The sequence below is a fragment of the Pituophis catenifer genome, unplaced genomic scaffold, assembly GCF_029215685.1.
Source record: "Pituophis catenifer annectens isolate HBS135680 unplaced genomic scaffold, rPitCat1.0.hap2 SCAF_12, whole genome shotgun sequence".
Lineage (NCBI taxonomy): Eukaryota > Metazoa > Chordata > Lepidosauria > Squamata > Colubridae > Pituophis > Pituophis catenifer.
The window spans coordinates 23867914-23893764 of NW_027256892.1; the positions used below are offsets into that span (position 1 = coordinate 23867914).

The 25851-nt window shown below is 40.6% G+C and overlaps 1 protein-coding gene across 3 annotated transcripts in view; it reads right to left on the reverse strand.

Annotated features, from left to right (window-relative positions):
• Positions 1-4672: 4672 nt before the first annotated feature.
• ARHGEF12 (Rho guanine nucleotide exchange factor 12) overlaps positions 4673-25851 on the reverse strand; it is a 66576-nt gene continuing 45397 nt past the window's right edge. For 2 of the 3 annotated variants that reach the window (XM_070952533.1, XM_070952532.1), the window contains exons 23-41: positions 25564-25696; positions 25261-25296; positions 24461-24615; positions 23424-23570; positions 22499-22584; positions 21564-21689; positions 20070-20184; positions 19347-19447; positions 19090-19167; positions 18234-18309; positions 17767-17934; positions 15881-15968; positions 15092-15181; positions 14840-14919; positions 14245-14457; positions 13325-13792; positions 12232-12539; positions 10514-10583; positions 4673-4964 (exon numbers count right to left, since the gene is read on the reverse strand). In XM_070952533.1, coding sequence (XP_070808634.1) covers positions 4819-4964; positions 10514-10583; positions 12232-12539; positions 13325-13792; positions 14245-14457; positions 14840-14919; positions 15092-15181; positions 15881-15968; positions 17767-17934; positions 18234-18309; positions 19090-19167; positions 19347-19447; positions 20070-20184; positions 21564-21689; positions 22499-22584; positions 23424-23570; positions 24461-24615; positions 25261-25296; positions 25564-25696 — 2684 coding nt within the window. In that variant the 3' untranslated portion in view covers positions 4673-4818. Of the gene's footprint in view, positions 9705-10513; positions 10584-12231; positions 12540-13324; positions 13793-14244; positions 14458-14839; positions 14920-15091; positions 15182-15880; positions 15969-17766; positions 17935-18233; positions 18310-19089; positions 19168-19346; positions 19448-20069; positions 20185-21563; positions 21690-22498; positions 22585-23423; positions 23571-24460; positions 24616-25260; positions 25297-25563; positions 25697-25851 lie in introns of all 3 variants that reach the window. The other variant, XM_070952534.1, reaches the window with a different exon arrangement.

A 25851-nucleotide genomic window follows, 5' to 3' on the forward strand; every position in this document is an offset into this window, starting at 1 on the left:
CCTTGTGTGCCCAATCACACTTGGCCAATAAAGAGAGAGGAAGAGAGAGAGAGAGAGAATGAGAGAGAGAGAATGAGAGATTGAAAGAGAGAGAATGAGAGAGGGTGAGAGAGAGAGAAAATGAGAGAGAGATTGAGAGAGAGGGGGGAGGGAGAGAGAGAGGAAGAGAATGAGAATGAGAGAGGAGAGAGAATGAGGAGAGAATGAGAGACATTGAGAGAGAGGAAGAGAGAGAGGAAGAGAGACAGAGAGAGAAAGAACAAAAGAGAGGAGAGAATGAGAGAGGGAGAAAGAGAGGAAGAGAGAGAGAGAAAAAAACTTCCTTATACATACCCCAAGGCAACCACATCCCTTCAGTAACCTGCTTTCCACCCCCAGGAGCAAAACAAATTAAAATTAAATTTATATTGTTTGGACTGTTAAATTGGCCAGGCCCACCCAGTCACATGTCCACCTAGCCACGCCCATCCTGCTGGTCCAGCCCCCCAATAGTCTGAGGGACCGTGAATTGGCCCCCCGTATAAAAAGTTTGATGACCCTTGTTTTAGGAAGACACTATAGGAGAAATGGCAAGAGCCTGTAGTACAGTAGACTAAAGCACTGTTATTAACATCTGCTACTTGCAATTACTGCAAGTTCAAATCTCTCCAGTTTTTTTTTTTTTTTTTTTAATTTGATTTATATGCCGCCCTTCTCCGAAGACTCAGGGCGGCTTACAATGTGCTCAGCAATAGCCTTCATCCTTTTGTATATTTATACAAAGTCAGCTTATTGCCCCCACAAACTGGGTCCTCATTTCACCTACCTTAGAAAGGATGGAAGGCTGAGTCAACCTTGAGCCTTGGCGAGATTCGAACCCTGCAGTAATTGCAGGCAGCTGATCTTAAGCAGCTTAATAACAGGGTGCCTTAAACCCTTGTACTACCAAGGCTCTTAGGTTCAAGGTTGACTCAGCCTTCCATCCTTTCAAAAGTAGGTAAAATGAGGACCCAGATTGTGGGGGCAATAAGCTGACTTTATATAAATATACAAAAGTATGAAGGCTATTGCTTAACGCATTGTAAGCCGCCCTGAGTCTCCGGAGAAGGGCGGCATATAAATTAAAGCAAAAAAAAAAAAAAATGCTTTTTGTTGTGTATTTCCCACTTGTTCAACCTTACTAGAAGAGGCCATATGTTCACATTAATTTAGTTATTGGATTTATACAGCCAAAAACCCAATTGAAAATGACTTAACATGTTCAATTCTAATGGGGTGGAACAGAAATGAATACAAGTTCATTAATTTTGGAAGATGGCTCCAAATTAATAAGACCTGGAAGCTGAGAGAAAGTCACCTTCTGTTAAAAGTTTTTTGTTTCGAATGTGTGTTTTTTTTTTATTATTATTCTTTTTTTGCAACAAGTTGTTGCCACTTTCCTCCAATATAAATAAAACTCCATGAAAGGGAGCGGGGAACTAGGAAAATGGTTGGGTTTTTTTTTTTTCCTGCCACGAGAAATGAATAAATTTTTTGTCCCCCTCATTCAGCTTCCTGCTAAGCTTCGAGAGAAGTAGCTTTAGGAAAACACAGAAGGCGACAATGGAGTCCATCTTACATCAGTTATGATTTTCGCTATCCTAACGGACGCGAGGAAAAAAAAATGTCCAAGATAACAGAGAAGCTTATCATCAGAAACGCAAAACACAGCTCAAATGAACAATTACGTAGAAATAAATGGCACCTTTTACAGTATACGGAGACTATGAGGAAGGGTGAGAGGGATACAGGGAAAGATTAAAAATATTTCGATAGCCTCAGACAATTGAGTTTATTGGAAGCCGCGATTCAGCTCAACAGAAAACTCACGTTCAGACTAATGGAAAGATAAACTAGATGCCGTGTCCTTAAAATCTTTTGTTTTGTTCAGATAAACAAACAGAAAGCAACGGCGATATAAACTAGGCGGGCACCAGAAGCTGACTGCAAATGTTAAAAACGTGGCCCCCCCTTTTTCCTGAATCCCATCAGAACTTTCGAATTTGTATCATTTATAAAAAAAATAATAACGGTAGGGATAAAAACATCCAGATAAATAAATAAATAATAATAAGAGCCCTGGTGGCTCAGCAGACTGATAGCATTGTGATTAACACCAGCTGTCTGCAATTACTGTAAGTTCGAATCTCACCAGGCTCAAGGTTGACTCAGCCTTCCATCCTTTCTAAGGTAGGTAAAATGAGGACCCAGTTTGTGGGGGCAATAAGCTGACTTTGTATAAATATACAAAAGTATGAAGGCTATTGCTTAATGCACTGTAAGCCGCCCTGAGTCTCCAGAGAAGGGCGGCATATAAATCAAATTATAAAAAAAAAAAAAAAAGAAGAGCAGGGAAAGATGGAAGAAGCGTGGGGGAAAAAAATTACAATGTCCAATAAATATCGAGTTTGGGAAAAATGGAAAACTGCTCAAGGCTCCATTTGTGTCATTGGTGTGGTTTCATTGTGACAAGTTTCCTTACGGTTTAGATCGGGGTATCCAACTGTGGCAATTTTTAAGATGTGTGGACAAACAGAATTCCTCAGGCTTCTGAATTCTGGGAGTTTTAAATCCATATGTCTTAAAAGTTGCCAAGATTGGGAATTCCTGGCTTAGATGACCTTGAAGCGAGAGAAGAAAAACTACTGGCTTAAAACTTAGCTTTTTTTTTTTTTAAAATTTGATTTATATGCCGCCCTTCTCCGGAGACTCAGGGCGGCTTACAATGCGCTAAGCAATAGCCTTCATACTTTTGTATATTTTATACAAAGTCAGCTTATTGCCCCCACAAACTGGGTCCTCATTTAACCTACCTTAGAAAGGATGGAAGGCTGAGTCAACCTTGAGCCTGGGGAGATTCGAACTTGCAGTAATTGCAGGCAGCTGAATGTTAATAACAGGCTATTAATCTGCTGCGCCACCAGGCTCTTTGGTGACCAGTTGGCAAAGCCATCCTTGGTGAATTCTCTGATCCATGAAATGCAGCTCAAGATTATGGATGGCTTCAAAATTCCAGTTCCCACCTGGAGCCCAAAGAAACGCTCAACGGGAGGCTGAGCATCAAATCGGCACATGGATGAATTTGGGGGAAGGCTCGAATTGCTACGGAGCCGGCGTGCCTAAAGACTTCTGGATTTTTACCAATTGCAGCATCGCTTCCTTTTGCAATTACAGTGATTATTATTATTATTATTATTATTGCTGATATTCACAGTTTTTCCGTGCTGCGAAAAAGCTACGTGGGACTTTTTAAAAGCAGAAAAAGTGAGGCGGTGTTTTAATAAGTTGACAAAGGACCTTGACTTTGTGGCAAAGTTATATCCAAAACGACACCCAGATCTTGCAAATTTTAAAGGACTGTCATTCCTTACGTTTCAGGGCAACGTGCTGTGCTTGCAAGCAAACTACTAGACTGTCCTTGAATCGACGGTGTCCCTAGTTTGTCATACATGCCTAATTCTGTCCTTTCTCCATATTTGGGCTACTCTTTCTTTTGAAATTGCTTTGGGTGGGAGGGGGAAGAGGGGAGAACAATTTATTCTGTGGATCTTTTTTCCTCTCTTCTGAACATCCTGTTTAGACGAATAAATATAGCATCATATTAGCCATCTATTGATACGTGTAAATAAAATGATTTGCACAGCTAATACACAAAGTGGATAAAATATGCATGTTTTATTACTCCAATTAATCTTATGGCTTGGTTTTTCTTGCTTGAAGAGGCAATTAGAACTGGGGAAAATTAAAAAATGCTGCAAAACTCCAGCATCATTTTTAATGCCCGGAATACCTCTGGACTCCAAAATGACCTCAGAAGGTTCTTCAGAAAAACAAAAATTAGCCATATGGGTTGTTGTGGCCCAGTTCCTAATTGGAATGTGTCCACCCCACTCACTGCCCATAAATATGGAAGCCAGAATAAAGTATTCTGACAAGTTCTTTGCCTTAAAAAGAACCCGAGAATCCAACTTAGTGATGGGATTCAAGTAATTTAACAACCGGTTCTCTGCCCTAATGATTTCTTCCAACAACCAGTTTGCCAAACTGCTCGAAAAATTAACAAATGGTTCTCCCAAAGTGGTGTGAACTGGCTGAATTCCACCACTGATCCAACTCAAATTGTTATCTCCCGGTCTCTTTTGGAAATGGTGGTCCACAAAACCGAAGATGATACCAAATGCACCAGAAGAGAATGACCTTGTCAGCCTAGTTTGGAAACCTTCTGTCTGTTCTTGTGGGTCAGCAGTTCTTAAGACTTAAAAGTCTTCTCAGCTTACAATGCAACAAGGAACTTTCAAGATCAAAATGCAGAGAAGTGACCTTGAGACTTGGGAAATGTGCTGTACCATCCAGCTATTCAGCTATTCCATGTGTTATTATTAAGCCCTGACACTGGGAGAGGAAAAAAAAAAAATAACCATGTTTCATAATTGTATTGCTGACTCAGAAAGGTAAATTGTACTGAGTTACAACCAATTTATTTGCCTGTCAATAATGCCCGTGACAGCTGCTGCTGTCAAATTCTAAAACCACATGAAAAACAGAGTCAAATGTTGGCTCTTTTGACCTTATTTACTGATATATGAATGCTTTAATTATAGGTTTCTCAAAATCCAAAAAACAAAACAAAAAAAAAAAAAAAAAAAAACACCCACAAAACTCAATACTTTTTTTAATGATCAATATTTTGTTCCAAAAACATACAACCTTATCAGCTAATAAGAGCTATTTTACAAACATACATACATCTGGATAATTAGAACAATAAATTCTTTTTTTTTCTTTCTTTTCCTTAGACATTCAAACATGATCAGTTAAAAATACAGGATATTCAATCTGTCTTATTGTTGTTGTCCTTTTGTTGGTTGGTTGGTTGGTTTTTGCATTTTCCTTTCCAAAGAGTATTTTCAGATTGCAGTCTTGTGTTTTTTCCTTAAAAGCAGAATCTGTTAAAAGGAGTAAATGCATGGCAAGCAAATAAAATACAGTTCTAGCAGTTGGAGCATTACAACAAACAATTCCATTTTTTTTTAAAAAAAAACAAAACAAAAAACAGAAGAGCAGAGTAACATTCCAGCTGCAGAATCCTTTTCCACAGCATCTGCCTATAAATTGGTGCCGGGGGTGGGGTGGGGTGGGGTGCTGAAGAGGGGAACAACAGCAAGAAGGGACTTCTTTGGAATGGAAGAGAGAGAGAGAGAGAGGAGAGGGAGATGCAATTCACTCATCAAATGTACAACCGGCATTGAGATTCTAGATGAGGAAAGCAGCACAAATAAAGTAGGTTTTTTTTTTTCTACCGAAACAAACAAACAAACAAAAAAAGTTATCCTGACATATGGCAGAGTAAAAGATAATACTGTATGGGTCTTTCACCTCCGCAACCTCTCTTTGCACTTTAGTTGTTAAGGGTCTCTTTTTTTCTCAGAAGCTATCAATATTTTCTCGGCACAACCGTCAAGAATATCCGACATCCCAAAGCAATGCAGGAACCGTTATGACCTTTCTCTCACTCCATCAAGCGATCCTATTTCTTGCCATTCCTACTCTCAAGGGTAGATCGGGGGGGAGAAATTGGCAGGCAGCGAGAGAGGACGGTTATGCAAAAGGTAAACCCCCCTACCCCCAAAAAAACCGAGTGAAGACAATCTGACTTCGATTTTGTCTCCTGCACAATGTCTCGTTGTGAATCAGTGACAAGATCGCGTCTACACAGGCGGCGAGGCAAGTCACAGAGTTGCTGGTAGAGGGTTGAGGGGTTAGAATGGGTCACTCTAAGCAGACCCCCAAGGCAGGACCGGGAATCCTTATTTTCAGCCTCTTTCAACCATCGGTGTGGCCATGGGAGAAAAAAAAAAATTAAAAATGGAACAGTCTGCCAGGCCTTGAGATGTGGCTGCTCAGTGCTGATTTAGTCAACTGGGAAGTAAGAAGCGGAGAAACTCAGAGCTACTGAGCGGTATCTGGCAGATTGTAGCACCATCGCTGCAAAATACGGAAGGATTGGAAAAACAGAATCCTTTTTATGAATTGTATCTATAACTTCTGCTGGCTCGGGACAACCCTAAGTAAGCCCAAGCAATCCACCATCCCGTCAGAATCCTCCAACTCTCTTCACCTTGGGCAATGTTTCTGAACCTTTAAGACGTGTGGACTTCAACTCCCAGAATTCCCCAGCAGCAATGCCGGCTGGGGAATTCTGGGAGTTAAAAAATCCAGATGTCTTAAACTTGCCAAAAGTTCAGAAACGCTCGTCTTGGGTGTACGGTCAAAGGACATGCAAACCAAGGAGGGAAGGAAGCTGTCTTCAGATTCAGAGTTTGCCTTCTTCAGCCCAAATTCCAATATGCTAGTCCAATAAATCCAGGTTAAAAACAAAGACATCCTAAATATGATGGTAGCATAAACGACGTAATATTCTCTGGTTAAAAAAAAAAAAGAAGTCTTTCATCGCTTATATTATTTTCAGCTAGCCAAGGGTGGTGAAAGTGAGAAAAAGAAGGAAGGAAGGAAGGAAGGAAGGAAGGAAGGAAGGAAGGAAGGAAGGAAGGAAGGAAGGAAGGAAGGAAGGAAGGAAAAAAAATGGGCCCAAGGAAGACATGATCACAACCAGTAGGGAAAGACAGGGAAAGTCTCTTTGGCTGGAATTCCTCATGGCTGTTCTAGAACATTAAGGATCCAAAAGTTCCAACACCAATAGGAATCCCACAAAGTGCATTTTTTTAGGGTTGACCCTTTTCATAAAAATGGATCTGTGCTCGGGGCCTGTTGTACAGTAGATGCGCGAGGGACAATCTCCTGCGATAGTCTACTATCGCATAGAGTCATGAGGCTGGAAGCAGTTGGTGATCCCCATTTCTCACTACCTTCTCTTTCTTATCATAAAATAATAATGCCCTTAACGGGAAATTGTGTAATAGGTGGCCTAGAGAAGCCTTGGACAAAACACACACACACACATACGATACAAAGAAACCGCCAGAAAGACAAGAACACAGGACTCTGCTTTGCTCTCCAGGAAGGGTGGGGGGAGAAGGCAAATGATCTGTCCTCTGTAGAGGTCAAACAAGCCCTTCATCTGCTTGGCAGAGCCTTTGGGCATCCTGACCCCATCTCTCTCTTTCTCAGGATGCTGAGCAGAGGTACCTCTGTGGCAGAGGTATGGCAGAGGATTGGACACTGGTCTTGCCACAATATCTGTAAAAAGTGGCATCCAGAGGTCAGTTTCAGCAGGTTCTGACCAGTTCTGGAGAACTGGTGGCGGAAATTTTAAGTCGTTCGGAGAACCGGTAGTAAAAATTCTGACTGGCCCCTACCCCCATCTATTCTCTGCCTCCCGAGTCCCAGCTGATTGGGAGGAAATGGGGATTTTGCAGTATCCTTCCCCCGGAGTGGGGTGGGAATGGAGATTTGACAGTATCCTTCCCCTGCCACGCCCACCAAGCCATGCCACGCCCACCAAGCCACACTCACAGAACCGGTAGTAAAAATTTTTCAAACCCACCACTGGTGGCATCCAAGTGTCAACAAGAATTTACCTATTTCTGGCTCCTTCACCTACTTATATTAGGAAAAGATCTACATCTATCTGGATCTGACTTCCTATGGCTCCACGGATGTGGAACCGAAGCATGGGAAGGTGAAAATGTCACGGTTCAGGGACCAAGGAAAAATGTTATTTATTAGACTTTCTTTGCGGCCCCATCTCGCCTAGAAGTGACTAGAAACACCTTTGAAAATAGAGAAATGTTTTTAAAAACAGGATCATCTGTAATACGGGTCGGATCTTCTGAACATAAATTTTCCATTTTGGGAATTGCTTGGAATTTTAGGAGGGAGAAGTTTAGAACCGAGAATCAGCAGGCGGGCCCTGATAACAAGAAACTGAAAAGAATTTTGAGTGGCTGGTGGCTTCAGACCCAAATACTTTGTGACCCAGACAAGTAGGAAGTTCCTGCCTTCAATATGCACCAGTACTTTTGATTGGAAATATTAGGGAAGGGGTAAGGGGGTGAGGATTCAAAAATAGTTCCTGCTCTTACAGCTCTTCCCTGTTAAGTGGAAATGGATCTGGATTCCTGGCAAGGGCGGAAAATGTTTCTCTGCATTTATGGAGCATATTCTATGACATTCATGCTGAAAATAAGAAGAAGAAAGAAGATATTCTACACTTTACAGTGCATTCAGCATCATTTTAAAACATTAAAGCAGGGGTCTCCAAACTTGGCAACTTTAAGGAATGTGGACTTCAACTCCCAGAATTATGGGAGCTGAAGTCCACAAGTCTTAAAAGTTGCCAAGGTTGGAGACCCCTGCATTAAAGGGATTTCTAGAATTTGGCACATTTAGAGCTGTTTTGCCAGGAAAAAGAAAGGGCCAAGGATTGGACAGCTGGCACAGAGATAAACTTTTTTCCAAGTGAGATGGAAAAACTACCCAAAGCAGACAACCCACTTAGTGTCTTAATTTTCTCCATCAATTCTATAAAGCTTGAAAAGGCCCAGCTCCATCAGGGTATCAGCCCTGCATTGAGATTATACCACCAGAGGTGCTGTCTGTTTCTCTGATTCTTCTACTGCAGACGTTCCTAGTGTGATTTCAGAGCAATTTTTTTTTGCATAAAAAGGGGGGAAAAAATAGCACTATTCCAAGCTAGGTTTCCCTTGGTCTACTACTACCCACACCAGTCAGTAAGGCACACTTCTGGATACTGAACAATTCTGACCCCTACCTTCCAAACTTAGTGGCTAACTTCCACAGCAGTTACTCCTCGCAGTTCATTAGAAACATGGTAGCCTCAGGAATTTCTGACAAATGTATTGCTTTCTCTTAACTGGCAAAATACCCACCCCCACTCCCCATCCCAAGCTACAAATATCGAGCTGTTGCTTTCAAAGGGAAGTCACCATAAAATCAGTACCTGGCCAAGGAACACAGCTCCCGAATTCTGTTCCTTATCTCTCTTTAACTCAATACAGGAAAAATAGAGGCATTCTCCCCCTCCCCCAAAGAGAAATTGCCAATTTGAAATCCTTCCCTGGCTACCTAGTGCGCAAGAAGAAAGGCTGCCCTGCCTGCTGCTAGATTTCGCTCCACACATACACACAAAAAAACCCCTTTCTGAGGAAGGGGTTATTGTTGGCAGAATCCAGGGGGAAAATCAAGACACACACATACACACACACACAACTCAGAGTAAGGGTTCAGGAGAAGAAGAAAGATGCTGGGAACCTAGCAAACTGGCACTATCATTTTTTTTTTTTAAAAAAAAAGCAAAATAAAATACAAGTTAAAGTGTGCTTTCAGTACACGGAATGAAGTCAAATAAATACATTGATTTTTTTTTTAATGTATAGATACATTTTTTTTATATCCTACACCCAGAACTTTATACATTTGGTTTCTTCTTTCTGTTCCTCTTTTTTCCTCTGTTTGGAATCAAAAAGAATTTTCTGGTAGCAAGAGGAGGGGAACTAAAATCACCCCCCTCTCCCTGAAAGGCTAGTGCAGACACCTCAAAGGAAAAACTGCCCCCTTCTCCACTATGTGGAGCCCCCTCCCGATTAAGGGTCCATTGAAAGAGGCCTAAGGCCAAAAGAGTCCAGGCAGAGGCCGGCTGAGGCTGATTCAAGGCAGAAGGCTCCGTCCAATCTCCAGCGATTGGCAAGAAGGCGATTAACTTTTATCTGAGGACAAAAATAGAAACAGAAAAGAAGTGCTGAAAAGAAAACCACCAGGGATGTCTATGAAGAGTCTCAATCATGCAGGTTGTCCCAAAAGGTGTTTCACCAACAGGCAACTGGACTTTCTTGGGTTTTTTTTTTTTTTCCTTTGAAAGCATTTCGTTTCTCATCCAAGAAGCTTCTTCAGTTCTGAGAACTGAATAGATAAAATCATTTTTACTGATTTCCAAACTTGGGTCAAAATTTCTGGAAAGACTTTGGAACCATTTCTCTCCCCCCCCAAAAAAACCCTGGTTCTTTAGATGCAATTATTCCATTAATTAAGGGGTGTGCAACCTTTTCCAGGCTGAGGGACTACACTTGGCCTTTAAATGGCACGCCAAGGACATCTCTCCACAAATTAAATTAAATTTTGTTTGATCAACATTTAAATAAGATTAAATTGTTGCCACCATGTTTATCCCTGACGCAATGTGTTTAATAATGCACCTTATAAAAATGTGGCAACAAAGACTTTTGGGAGTCCTAGACTGGGCATCTTTGTTTACACAGGGACACAAGTAGACGTTAGCAAAAGGGAAAATGCTGAGCAGAGAGGACGCCAGGCCAGAAATGCGCAATCAACACAACTAGGCATTGATTCATAATGTTTTGTAACCAGTTTTTTTTTTTAAAAAAAAAAATTAAGTGTCATGAAAACTGAAGAATTCAACAAGCATCACACAGTAGCTTCCCTTGGAGCTAAATCCTACAAATAATTAAGACGTTACTTTACTATCAGATCAGCTATCTGAGGAATAGGACAGGCATACCCGAATGCTCATCTGTGGTGATGGAGCCAGACAGCCGATGCTGAAGAGCAGCGTAGTTTTCCTCCACTTCCTGAAAAACACAATTCATCGTATACACTTGAAAGAGATTCTGATGAACTGCCGTGGGGAACTACTCTGGAGAAACATGTGGTGGCCAAAAACGCTGCTTGAAAAAGGGATGCAGACTGCCAAAACCCCTCCAGAGCAAGGAGAAATTGCAAGGTTACCCACATGTACTTTGTGAAGCATATTCTTGATGAACGTATCTTTTCTTTTATGTACACCGAGAGCGTATGTACCAAGACAAATTCCTTGTGTGTCCAATCACACTTGGCCAATAAAGAATTCTATTCTATTCTATTCTATTCTATTCTATTCTATTCTATTCTATTCTATTCTATTCTATTCTATTCTATTCTATTCTATTCTATTCTATTCTATTCTATTCTATTCTGAGAGCGTATGTACCAAGACAAATTCCTTGTGTGTCCAATCACACTTGGCCAATAAAAAAATTCTAATTCTAATTCTAATATTCCCTCTCTCTTTGTGAGCAGACACCAGGAACTGCATTTTTTTTGGGGTCACTGGCTGGGAATCAGGATTATGCTTATAGTAGCTAATATTGCCTCCATGGACTTTAAATTCAACCAAAGCTCAACTTTTCATCATTTTGGATTCAATTTTTCCCCTATGACTTGGCTTTTTTTTTTTTTAAAGACTGAGAACTTTCAGATTGGCAAGTTTTATTGAAATCACTGGGTGAGTTTCCTTCAATCCTTTAAAAAACGTTTACCTATACAAGTTTAAAGATTTGTATCAAAAAAAAAAAAGGGGGGGGGAGAATATGCAGCAAAAGGATGATTATTGTTGCTCAGAGGGGCTTGATTTAAACCTCCGAAGCTAATTGAAAAAGATCCTTTGTCAGGGGAAAATCCTTTATTTATATACTGCGAAAACTAATAAAGACAACTTTGAAGATTGGACACTAGAGAGCACCGAATGGCTATCTTGAAATAAATGTTTGGTGTTTTGAGTGCACAACACAAATTCTTAAAGCCAAAGTTAGGCAAGAATCTGTTTATAAGGTGGCGACTAACTCTTCCATTTAGGACACTATGCTCACATCAAATCTTTCTGTCTGATCTTAGTACTGTCGGCTCTGCTAGATTCCTCTAAATAAAATATTGACTCATCTCTTTTTGAGCCTCTGAGACTTGAATAGGGTTTTGTTTAATTTTGGCTCAAGAAGTTTCAACACCTTGGCTTTGATAAATCAACACTGGTTTCAACCTTTACATTTCAGTCTTCTAAACTTTAAACTGTACAATGCAGTTCTTTTCTAGAAGTCATTCCTAATATTCATTCACATTCTCCAAACATGGAAGCTTCTCTTCCTCAGGGTTATTCCAAGGTTTTCATTTTTCATCTCTGTCTCCAAAATCTAGGGCAAATCTTTAATCTTGAACAACCCAGCCAATATATATATATGTATTCTGGAGAACGTCTGATTCTCCTGGTTTTAGAATTTATAGGGCAGAACTGAACATTAGTTTGAAAAGATACTGTGAAAATCAGTCAAGAAGATAAACATACCTCTCTGGGTGACATACTCCCCACAAGCCTCTTAATCTCCAATTCTTTAAAATCTAGCCATTTTTTTTTTTTAAAGGATATATACAGCTCAAAGATCCTCCATTTAAACGAGAACACCCTACCTTCAAATGCTGAAGGCTGGCCTCTATGTTCTGGATGTAACGCATCATCAGGGTACGCGACTCGACAGAGAAGGAAGCCCTTAACGCCTCTGAACTGGATTCCTTGGCAGCTTGCCAGTGGGAGGCCAGCAATTCCTCTGCAAATGGTGAGCTGGCTGTAACTGGCTGGCCATCCCGAGACCTAGGTAGCTGGTGGGCAGAGTCCATTGTGCTTTTGTCTGCAGTGCACTGTAGAACGAGCGAAGGTACCTCTTCGTCGGTGGAGCTCTCCTGTACTGTGCCATATCCATCGAGGATCAAATAATTTCCTGGAAAGAGAACAACCTTAGTGGCCCCCCATTTATGAACAGCTCCAGCAAATAAATGGCTTGGGGGAGCATATAACCCGATCTATCTGTGTCTGTGTGCCTCGTGCAAACTTCCTTTCTCAACACACTTTTGCTGCTCTGTTACAAAGCTTTTCCACTGTCAACTAGTTCCCGCCACACTTTGCCCTTGCTCTGGAAGAAAAGAGAGGCACCGCTTATGGAAAAAATGTGCAGTTTCTTAAAAGCGTGTGCCATGTAGGGGAAGTGGCAATCTGAATGGGATTTCGGGTGGACAGAAGGGGTGTATACAGATATATATATACACATACACACACACACACACACACATATACAGATTAAGGGATCTTGTAGGTCATCTAGTCCAACCCCCCGCCCAAGCAGACCCGACACCATTTTTGACATATGGCAGTCCACTCCCTTCTTGATAGCTTACAGTGATGAAGCTCTAATTGGATTTAATCAGCCTTTTATTGCTCCAAAAGATCAGAGGGAAAAGGTCCAACCATGATAAGATAGCCAACGGATGGAACCCGACACCACACCTCCAAATTCTATTGCTTATTTCTCTCCCAATGCATTTCAAGCATATCCAGAGAAACTCCGATTACTAGGAACACGCTTAATGAGAGAATTCAGCATTTAGCAGATACTCTTTTAAGTTCTGTCATGGCTCAGAAGCACTCCATCATCCTTCCCAACAACACCCAGGAGCTTTTATAACTCAGTTGTTAGTTTCAAATTTGTACCCTGGTGAATTGACTCACCTGAGATCCGTAGCTGCACCTCTTCGACCTCCTTCCCATCTGCCACGTCACCTTCTGATGGGTTCTCTTCACCGTGAGCTTCCTGAGCATCAAAAAAGTGCTCCCCACCATCATCCGCAGCACTGGTTCCTCCTTCCAGTTCCTTGGCTGGGGGCTCTGGGTTTGTTCTCAAGGGGTCCATCAACTGCCCGCCATGCAACACAGGGTCCCCTGGGGATACCAATTCGTTCGAAGGCCATTTATCACAACTAAGTTCAAAGTCATTTGTCTTTGTCCCCGTGGGTGTCCTTCCAGGCCCAGACAGGGTAGTGTCATCGTTATCTGAGTACTGAAGTCCTCTCTTGACAATGTTCTCCTCAGGGGCCCCTGGCAGATCTCTTCTATGGTCAGAAAAAGGATGCCAGTCTTCAAGGGATGCTTGTTCAGACATGCCAAGCTGCTGCATCAGTAATTTCTTCAATAAGCCCACTGAAAGGAAATGCGAGAACGTCAAAGTAAAGTCCTGGCAATTATTCTCTCTTCTTGAAGGCGTCAGTCAAGAGGCAGGAGCCCAAAGCCCTTGGGAAGGAGCCATCGGCTCTCACTGCTTTTGCCCTAGGAACTGGAAGACAGAAGTCAGATTTCTCCACTAACTGCCATCAGCCTTCAGTCAAATGGCCAGGGGTCAGAGAAGTTAGGGGTCCAGTCACCTTTCACTTAATTTAGGGAAAGCTAAGCCAAACTGGAAAACAGTCTAAGCACAACACTGGTGTTATCATTGGAATATAGGCATAGCCTGATAATCTGATTTTCTGTTACCCGATGTTTGAAAGGCAGGTTATCTTCATTTGTTCAAGAGGCAACAGATATACCTCTAAATCCATCAGACAAAATTTCTACCTATTTCAAAATTTCAGATTCATGTACCTTCAATTACTTACAGTTTCTTAGTGCATCCAACGCCCATCGATTTTCTGAAGCTTGGAATGAGAGCTCTGGACTACTTTGGCTGTAATGTTCGGGTGACTCTTTAATCAGTAGGTCAGTTGGTAGTTTTTCTCCAAACTGCTTGTTGGCTTCCAGAAGTTCTTCCTCTTCTGACTTCTCAGACATGGTCACTGAAGGAGACGGAGTCTTCAGCCCCAAATCTTTATCTAATGAACAAACCAAATGCCAAAATGAACACGAGAGTTTAAAAAAAAGCATAAGCATGAGTAAGTAAGCATTCTCTTTGTCGCATAGTTTAAATTTTATTAGCTCTTCTTTTGGAGTGACAGCTCAAACGGCAGAACTTACATATTTATGGACTTCCAAATCTTTGGAGGCAGGGAATGTGATGTCAAACAGAATATAAAAAAGTATTAATGTACCATTGACTACTGAGTCTCTTGAAGAAAAAAGTGAAACATATCTCTGCAGAATTCTGTACCATACCCTGTCTAAGGTAATTTTCCAGAAAGGTTCATTTCAATCAAGGAAGTCTTCAAGCTCTCCAGCATAATCAGCAGTGCATTGAAATCTGCCCTTAGCTTTTACCTGGGCTTTGTTTGCTGCTATCTGGGCTCGTCTGTTCTTCCTTCAATTTATGCTGGTCATCTTCTTCCTCATGGTCTTCCCTGAAAGCCAAAGAAGGAAAACAAATCAATCACTCTGAAATCCTCACTCATAAGTTGCGTCTTTTTAAAAGGAAGACCCTGCTTCGTTACAGGCTATCTATGGAATTAAACACCAATCAAAATTTCTTTTTGTTCACACATACGGGGTTTCCCCCACCCCACCCCAACTTACTCGCATGGTCCCGATTGTGGCAATGGAATTACATTTCTGCCTCTTCCAACTTTGACGGTTCCTGCCATCTGTACTATGAGGTCCTGCCATCTATAATAATGCAAATATAAAGAAATTTGTCCAAAATACATCTTCTTCCCTGTCTCCTGAGAGATGGGCACAAGCTCTACTCCTGTCAGTGCTCCATTTAAGGTACTGTGTCTTTTTCTACGTATGTGTGGCCTTGGTGTAATGAGGGTGCTTACATCGCTTTGAAGTCCCTTTTCTGCTTGAAACTGAATAGGGCCATATCCCCAATTTTCATACTTTGGATGCTCTTCTTGAACTAATTGAGATTTAAAACTTTAGCAGAACATAGGGCAAGGGCATCCTTTCTGTCCTGCTTCCCCAATAACAGCAGAAACACAAACTGTCCAACATTTTGCCTAATGACAGATGGCTCTATGTAACTTACTAAAGCCTACAAATATTTCCTATGACATGTTTTGAGAAGCCCTGCTGTTGATTAGTATGTTATTAATTCAGGTTGACTTTAAATGTGGAATGTTACATGGACCTCAGTTTTGTTTCTTGGTTAAATCTCCTCAAATCTAATGCTCCATTTTTATCAGCAGGAGAAAAAGATGACTTTATATGCCATAATGGGAGGAAGAAACCTCAAAGAGTCCTGTAAAAAAAAAAAAAACCTTACAACTTCTAGAGGGAAGCTCCTTCACAGATTTGGAACACAAGATTTATTTTCCTCCTTAACAACTGATAAATAGTCTGCATTTTCCCAAGCCGACTTACACTGTCTTTTCAGAAACTGTCTGTGCCACCAGTTCATAAATCTGGGCTCCATTTTCCGACATGGAAATGACAAAGAATGCTTTATTATCTGGAGAAACAAAGAACAAGTTAAAGCTGATAGAACCTCTGTCGTCTTTTGATTTACTAGAATTCAGCTTTGTATATCAGATACGGTTGAGAAGAAGACAGTAATTGTTGCAGTAACTACATGAGTTTAGAATGGACTTCAGTTGCATAGGTTGAACTGATAGAACACAATTCCCCCTTTCCCTCAATCAGCTTTTCCAACAGTTGGCGTGTTCAGACTGTTTTGTAAAATGCTCTTAACTAGTTCTTATCCACTGGGTAAAATATGCAGATAAAGAAATGATAAGAAATGTCATTTCTTATCTATAAACTTCACTCAAGAATATAGTATACAGAGTTATAAGAAATAATTCCACACAGAAAAGCAGCCATGCTGTAACTACTCAACTAATTAACTGAGGTTTAATAATCCTGGGGTTTTTTAAATTCTGGTTTCTTAAATTGGGAAGAAGTTATGTGGCTCTTCAATATACTTCTTTGCTCAAGTATGACTCTCAATGTTGTATTTCCTGCATCAATCCTTGGTCGAGTAAATGCTAGCACAGGTGTCGTGACTGAGGTGGGCCATTTTGCATGAAGGATCGTCAAACAGGTAGGATAGGAAGGACAATACAGTTCACTTCTATTTGTATAAAGTTCTATGAAAAAGTTACGTCCTCCCATTTTTGTCACTAGTCAATATCAGAGCTCCTTATGGATGCTACTAATATAAATTAAGTTCTTCAAATATCTAAGACTGATTATGTTTTAATCCACTAGAAACCAAATAGCTGAAATTAGCCACTGCTTTAATCTTAGCCCAAAGGAATGAAGCAGCAATTCTCACACTTTACCTCTCGCAGGTCAGAGGTTTAATTACAGCATCTATTACACTATTTGCTGGAAAATCAATTATACAACTTCGGTATGGAACCTAATTAGGCTCTTTTCCCAAACTGGGTAAGTCAGCTTTTTAAGAGTAGTCAATTCTGGCGAGCACTTTTATTTAACTGGATTCAAACAGGGCTGCTTCTATTAAGTATAAATCTAAAGGGGAGGAGAAAGCCACAAGAATATTACTCTCCTAGGACCTTTCCCCCAAAAAATCTGAAGTGCAGCAGACTGAAGTCACAGATAGCCAACAAGATGGTAACCAAACTACATAGATTTTACTATAGCCCTGTTTGCAGCTCTGTGTGTATGGATTGAACCATTGTCTTGTGGTGTTACCTATTTGTGTTTCAACTTCAATTAACAGACACTTGGGGGGGAGGGGGAATCCTTGGGTTTTATTACCCCAAACCAGATAACATCATCAGTGATCTGATGATGTTACCTAGTTTGGGCAATGAAATGTCTGCAAGAAAACAACCAAGCACAGAGAGAACACCAAAGACCCTCGTTTCAACCCTGAGCTACAAATATTCTCCCTTTACTGGTAAGAGATACTTGGCCTGATATGCTCCTTTCCATCCAGGGTATGGAAACAGCAGTCCATTATATTACCTTCACCAACTGACATGAGGCTGTTACTGGAGAATACACTTCTCTGGATCGACCAGACATCATAATGATATCCATACAGCCTGAAAAGTTCCAATTTAGACTCAACTGCCCAGAGAGCATTCTGTCGGAAAATTGAGGGTCAGCTAGATGCTTGAGAGAAGCACCGAGGTTTTTCTTAATGAGCAATGGTTTTCAACCTGCTATTCTTCCCTGAATCCCATCCTTAGACCCCCAGGGCAATGATTGGATTAGATAGCACCATTTTTTTTTTCAAAACAGCGTTAGAATTGCTTAACCTTCTCAGCCCTACTAACCTGTAGCCACTTGGCGAACCAAGACGGTGTTCAATTTAATAACAGGGCTAAATGTGTGCTTGCTATCGGCTGTATTAGCCAGGATCTTGCTGTGACATCTCAACACCAGTCTGTCATCTTGCTTCTGCAACAATACCAGAATATCTTCCAAGAGCAACGTATAGAGATCTGCAGTGGTAGGAGAAAAAACGGAAATGGGCTATTATTTCTACCTTGTAGTTATCGAAGGCTGCACCCCAAGCAGAAGCAATAATAAGCCATAAAATTTCTCAGCCAGGCATACAAAGCATTTTAGACCCATCTGTAATTCTGAGAACCAGATTGAAAACCGCTGCGGTCTTTATTATCTTCCGACTCATTTCAAAATACTCATTGCTTAATTAGCTCTAAGGAAATTACATAACATCCTCATGTAATTTCCCCCGATGTCCTACAAGTCTCAATGAAAAGAACAGATAACAACGTACCAATAGTTTTGTCACGATTCACCTTCCAAGTCAGAGGCCCTTCATGAATCATTTTCTTCTTCGTTAGATCTAAATTCTACCAAAAAAGAGCAAAAAATAAAAATAAAAATTATCCATTTTGATTGGTAGGTCCTTGGGTGTTTTGTTGCTTTTATTGTATTTTACTTCTTACTAGGTGTTTTAGTGTTGTAACTACTTTTCTGGTCGCTGCTTGTAAAATTCAAAATATTTATCAGAAGGACCACCATTACAAATTTGAGGAACCAATATCAGAGATCTTTTAATACCTATTCACTATCTTATTTATTCATAGAAAAAGGCAAAGAGTGGTTTTGACTATTTCACTTTGTAATTATCGTAGGGAGGTCATTTTGGACCAAAGAATTCTAACCTGAGAAGAGAGACAAGAAGGGACTTCATATTTCCCTTTCAAGCCTCCTTTTCTAGACAATAATTCTCATTTTATATAGCCTGATCCAGCTTGCTGATAAATCCAGGTCCGTCTGTGTCAGCAGTGAAATCCGTCTGGATCTATCCGGCTCGTGCGAGCCGGTAGGGCCAGCGGCGGGAGGCTCTGCCCACTAGCTGGGACGTCATCATGTCCTGTTTTTTACCCTCTGCACATGCGCAGAAGAGGCGCGTGCGTTCACATTTCCGATCCGGTAGCAAAGGTAAGAGCATTTTACCCCTGGTCTGTATATATGTATAATTTTTTATTCTTTTTCCTTTGCAGTATCTTAAAATCCAAACACTGGAGGCAATACAATTGGGTAGAAACAGAAGCAAAAAGAACAACAAAGTATATTTCTGAATGCTTATCAGATTTCAGGATCCCGCTCTTCTTTCTTCCACTCACCCTGAATTCATCCAGCAAAGGGCCCTCCACCTGCTTCAGGTAGGACAAATCAAGCCGCCGCTGATAGTCCTCCAAATGCTATTGAGAAAAAACAAATTCAAGTCAGTTGAAGGCAAGCAACAATTAGTCACTCTGGGATCCCTTTAAAACAAAACATAGACAGAGACTCCTTCTCATCTTTAAAACCATAACCCCGCCCTCGCAGCCAATAATCCCCTTCAGTTTTTGAAAACCGAGTTACATCTGCCTCTTCTTACCTGCTTGTTCTCGGCTTCTTTGACAGCTTGGTTCACAAAATTGAGAATCTGCCGACAATGATCTGCTGCTTTCTTCACTTTTTCCTTCTCTAAAGGTTGCTCTAAAAAATGAAATGGGTGAAATGTGAAACAATAATAATGAAACACATAACCGCACACACACTCAATCTCCAGACAAAATGGCATTCTTTTGTCTGCTAAGACAAAATGTGAACACCCCACATGTTCAAGCTTCTTTTAAAAAGCAAATTATGAAGCTGAACTTTGTATCGATGCTTTGTGAAATTCATGCATTAATGTTGTAGGTAATAAGAGTGCAAAAAGAGAGGAATGGCAATGGCAAAAATGAATACCCAGCCTCATCATTAACAATCTAATTTTTTTAATCACAACTCATCACTTTGCTCCTTCATCTGGAGGAAAATAAGGGAATTTATTTATTTATTTATTATTTATTAATTTTATTTCTATACTGCCCTTCTCCCGAAGGACTCAGGGCGGTGTACAGCCTAATTAAAAACACAAAGACAGAGTTTAAAAATAATTAAAATTATTAAATAATATTAAATTATTAAATAATTTCAGAAAGATGAAGCGGTACTGAAATGGGGACAAATTATTTTTTGACAGAATTTGTTAATTTGAGTTTCATTTTGAACCCAAACCGTTCTCTGCAACTGCCACATCCCAATCCAGCCACAAACAAAATGGGAAACGTGGTACCTGAGTACTTTGCAATATTATCCAGCAAGAGGGGATACTTGGTGAGCCGTTGCATCTCAGTGGGAATAATATCTTTTAGCTGTAATCGGCGACACAGCGGATTGCTCTCAGCTTCCTAAATGGAAAAAGTGGAAGTGCATTTGTAATTTTTATTAAGACCATAATTACCTGAATTGATACTGCCCTATAAACGTTTTAGTGGTTTGCGTTTCAGGCTAGAAAATACAAGTTAAGGTACAACCAAGATTAAGCAGAAATGCAAACAATCCTATTTTAGTAGGCAATTAGAGGAAAGGTCCAGGGTGAAGCCTGGGAACAGCTTCCACTGCTCATTATTTCAGACTTAATATGATCAGCAATCAATCTCAGTCGCAGGCTTACAGGAGACGGTAGCTTAGTTTTTCGCGTCATGTAGAGAGTACATAATATTTTAGAATCCCAACCACCGAGCCGAGAAAATTAGCCAAGATCTTTCATAAATCAAGTGAGATACTTGGCATTTATTCTTTTTTCTCCTTCAGTTTTTTTTTTTAAAAAAAAACCAGGACAGCCTCAGAAAGGCTTTTTTTTTTTTTTTTTAAGAGCTCAATTTTGGAAATGGAGAGCTCCACTTCCTGCAGAGGCTTAGATAGGGGAGGTTGTCTTCCAGCCTATAAATTGACTCCAAGAAGCTAACATGAATCTGAATGAGCTACCAGCTCATCACAGAGCCGAGCTAAAGAGCGGGGTGGGGTGGGGTGGGGTGGCGCTATTTGGTAGCTCTTATACTGAAATGGAGCAAAGGCCACCTTCGCTGGATTAGTATATTAAAGATTCATAGCAAAAAATAGCTCATGCCTGAACAGATTAAGCACAGTTCTAATTTATAAATTACAGGTCGTCCTCAATTTATGACCACAATTGAGCCCAAAATTTCTGTGGCTAAGCAAGACATTTGTTAAGTGAGTTTTGCGCCATTTTACTTTTTTTTTTTGGGGGGGACACAATTGTTAAGTGAATCACTGTTGTTCTTAAGTTAGTAATATGGTTAAGTGAATCTGGGTTCCCTACCAACATTGTCAGAAGGTTGCAAAAAGTGATTACATGATCCAGGGACCCTGCAACCGTCATATATATATGAGTCAGTTGCCAAGCGTCTGAATTTTGATCACATGATCATGGGGATGCTGCAACGGTCGTTAAGTGTGAAAAATGGTCATAAGTCACTTTTTTTTTCAGAGCCATTGAAACTTTGAATGGCCACTAAATGAAGTAAGGATTACCTGTATAAAAAAGTATAATTTTAATTATTATAAGTCGTCTAGGGCTGCCTCGAGCTGCGAAAGGCAGCATGTAAGTTGAATGGAATGGAATGGAATGGAATGGAATGAATGAATGAATGAATGAATGAATGAATGAATGACGGACAGACTGACTGACTGGTTTTGTCCTCACCTCCAATGTCCAGCAGTCCTAAAACAAGGATCAGCTAGATGCCAAACCCCAAATACTTACCTGGACGAAAGTCTGGAAGCGAGAGTCCTTCTTTTGCCGTGACTTGATCACCTCAAGAGCAAAAGGTTGGTTGCTACAGAAGGTAGCCGTGGCTTGCTTCAATTTCTCCTCGCCTGCTTCACTGAACTGGGATGAGAATCCACAGGTACAAAAGGTTAAAAAAAAATAAATGAACTGCAGATATAATGCTAGCGTGAACGATTATTTACACAGCAGATGGACGCTTGGGAACGAGACATGTTTCTGTGTTAGCCAGTTCATGGGAAGACCCATGTGCCTCTTTCTTTCTATTCTTCTACACAAACTTTGGAAAAATAACCAACTTTAATGTACAACTCCCAAGATTAAATGATAAATTGTCACAAAATATATTGCTGCTAAATATCAGCAAGCCTCATTTTTAGTAAATCCTGATTAACTCTCTAATGCCCTGATGAATGCATTAATACTTGCTGCACTTTTGTATTTTAAATGTTCTTACCTGACTCCAGAAACCTAAAGTGAGAACTTATAGCCTGAAACTCTCCAAAATGCTTAAAAACTTTGTCTTCCTATCACTTCCAAGTTTTGCACTCTCTTGACTTTGTGAACAAATTTTAGAGGACAAGTACTCTTCTTTTTCCTTTAGGAGGTAAGGTGACCTTTAAGCTAAATTATCTTATTCACATGTTAATTATATAAGAAAGTCACTCTGCTAGATATTTCTTAGCAGAAGCAAATACATGCCCCATGCTGCTCAATCTTCCTATTTTAATACTGCCCCTGTTATATAATTCTCTCAGAATGGAAGTTTCAGATAATAGATTTCTAGACAAGATAAGAGTTGTAGCTCAGCTGATCCTTTATTTCTCAAACATTTCAATTCTTAGAGGAAGAAAAAAACCCCCTAAACTTGTGTTGTTTCTCATATGTACACACACAAACATTTAGTTTACCCAAGTTAACAAATCTTCTCCAATTTGATCAATTACGGATGTCTCGTTTCTTTTCCTCACTGCTTTCATCTGCTCATTCAGTCCAGCTAAGTAGCAAAGAAAAAGAAAGAAGGAGAGAGGTTTGGGAAAAACCAAAGCAATTGCCTGAAACCAATCATATTTAACCACCCCATGGTCATTTCAGGATCAACTTCTGAGTGGTTTTTTTTTCTTTTCTTCCTGCATTTTTCTGCAATGCAGGGTCCCCTTTGTTTTCAGAACAAGACTTGGTTGATCCATTGGCTGGGACAGAAATTGACTGATCCACCTTGGCAGATGAACCTGACATTGTGAGCTGAGAAAATGACTGACCCAAAGACACCCAGCTGGCTTTCATGCCTAAGGCAGGGTAAAACTCAGCCTCCTGATTTCTAGCCTGGTTCTTTTAACAATTAGACCAAGATAATTCTCTGTATTGTATACTATAATATAATAGAACAGAATACAATATGTATTAAGTTATTTTGCTGTTCAATGTGGTAGAAGGGAACAATCTTCTGTGGGATTATTTTCTTGGAAAATATTTATGAGGAATCAAAAATAATCAGCCCCATAAAATCTTCCTCCTCCTCCTCTGTTCCTCCTCTATTTCATATACACCCTTTTTGTCCAATAGCTTTTATAAGTGATTGACTCACAGAGTGAATTAATTTAAAGTCTGAGACAGGATAACAAGTTTGCAGTAAGCACAGATTCAAGCACCACTCTACTCTAGTGGCCAACAAAACCCTTTCTCACACATACAAACAGCTATGCAGCACAATCTGAGGCCCTAAAACCCCAGGCAGCCCCTCATGCCTTAGATGTGACACCCTCGGTGAAGCCTTCTGGGTTAGTCACTCCGATAACTGCTTTATTAACCCAGCAGTCAGGCAGCCTCACTCACTATGAAGCTGGAGGATATCCTCCAGGTTCGAAAATATTTTCCGCAGGTCAGGAGCTGTCAGAATCCCTTCGCGGGACACCCGCTGATAGAACAAGTGATCCAGGACTTTCAGCTTACGGACATGAGCACGTTCAGTGTAGAATAATTCTGGAAAGAAGGACAACAAATAAGAGTGGTTGTGATGGTCTTCGTAAGGGAGAGAGGAGATTAGATGAAGAATGTGCAGATAAATAACACCTTCGGAATAATATCAGGAGGTATTCCCTGAATTGCTGAACAATTATCTACGTATCTAACAGTTATCTACGGGACCGCCTGCTACCACCAATAGCCTCCCACCGGCCAGTACGCTCCCATAGAGAGGGGCTCCTCCGGGTGCCGTCGGCCAAACAATGTCGACTGGCGGCCCCTAGGGGGAGAGCCTTCTCTGTGGGGGCACCTACAATCTGGAACGAGCTCCCCCCGGAGATACGGAGGATCCCGGATCTGCGCACCTTCCGTCGCGCGCTTAAGCCTTTTTTATTTCATCAAACTGGCCTGGTCTAAATCTTTTCCTCTTTTAAATTTAAATTTTAAATACAAATTTTCATCTGATAAATTATGGGGTATTTTAAAATTCAGCCAAATTATTTAATTCATTTTAATCTATTTTAAATTTTGTATCTCTGTGTTTTATCTTCTGGCTGTTCACCGCCCTGAGTCCTTCGGGAGAAGGGCGGTATAGAAATTTAATAAAATAAAATAAATAAATAACTAAAATTGAACAAACCCTTTTAGATAAAGAAGAATCTAAGTGACATGCTCTAGCTGTCCTTTACGGCCCCAAATATATCACAATTGGCACTGCCTTCAGAACTATGGCAGGCCAACCTCCCTCTCATCTTCCTAGGAATTTTCCTCTGGACAATGTGACTGAAAGCCAACGTTGCAATTTTGAGGGTGGACACAGCACCTCAGTTACAGAAAACAAAGAAACAACCAAGCATTGGCATTCCTCTGGTTCTCTCCCCCTCCACCCTCCTCCTCCATAAACTCACCATTAATCACTTCCTGGCGTTTAATTTCAGATGGTTTCAAGCCAAGCAACACTTCACGGCTCACCAGCTGCTGCCAGTTGGGCTGGTCAGTCTCCATGTCGAAATCAAAGAGCTCATCTTCACTGTGGACATCCCCAGCACTCACACTGTCCACTCTAGGAAGAGGGAAAGGAAAGAGGCCCCTTTAACTTTAGCAAGGCACTTTGTGGGAAGAGTAAGAAAAACAAAGGAATCATAAGGCAGCCTGGGTCCTTGGTGACTAACACTTGCCTTAGGGTTGGAAATGATGGCTAATTAAGCTTCGTATTGAATCCTCAGTATTTTCTTTTTATATTTTAGGTGGAGAGAGCCACAAGGTTGCAGCTCAGCGAAAAGGGGAAAGGCACATTTCCCAGAGACAGCATAACAGCTAATTAAATTTTAATGAGGATCTGCCTGCTTTATACCAGGGGTCTCCAAAGTTGACAACTTTAAGACTTGTGGACTTCAAGTCCCAGAATTCCTCAGCCAGCAAAGCTTTGTTGAAGTCCACAAGTCAGCTGTGCTGGCTGAGGAATTCTGGGAGTTGAAGTCCACAAGTCTTAAAAGTTGCCGAGTTTGGAGACCCCTGCTCTGTATCATATCTAGGTTTCACAGGAAAACTTTATATGAACGTATTTGGATTTCTAGTTGTCTCTATCCGAAGTCATTAAAGATGCTGATAGTTTATGGGCCTTTTCTTCCTTCCATTATAGTCAGACTAATATAACAAACTTGCCAAATCTATTTTAAATACATGTATTTTAAACACTTGTACTCACTTGCGGAAAGGTTTTGGAGTCCCTGATTCTCCTAACCTAGAAAGGAAACCAAACTTTTATGAAAACGTTACTTGAGAAAGTGATTTTTTAAAAATTGATCACTTTAGACAGAGAGTTCAATAGTAACTCAAGATGAACTTCATACCAATGAGGAACAGAGTTACAAACGACTAAAAACAGTGGTTGACAATTGAATTGAATATCTAGGCTGTCATCTCTGTTGTCCTACAAAGACATGCTATACTTTATTCTCATATCTCTAAATTACAAAAGTTACTGCTTAAGTTTGAGACTAAGACTTGCCTATCAACTTCGCCTTCTTCTTCCTGCAAATGGTCCAGGGGAGGAGATGGAAAATCAAATATGACGCTAGGCGTACAAGGTGTGCTGTCCACAGAATCACCAGGATTAATTGCTTCTCCAACTTGTTTTGGCCCTAAATATAAGCACACAATAAATCAATAAGGCAGAGCTGTATCAAACATCTAAAGCCATCCGCTTTCTAAAGTGTTTCCCACCATTTCTCCACCTATTTTTCCTAGGACCACATATCATCTCTCGAATGAGATAAGTGGCCTTTCAGCAGTCAGA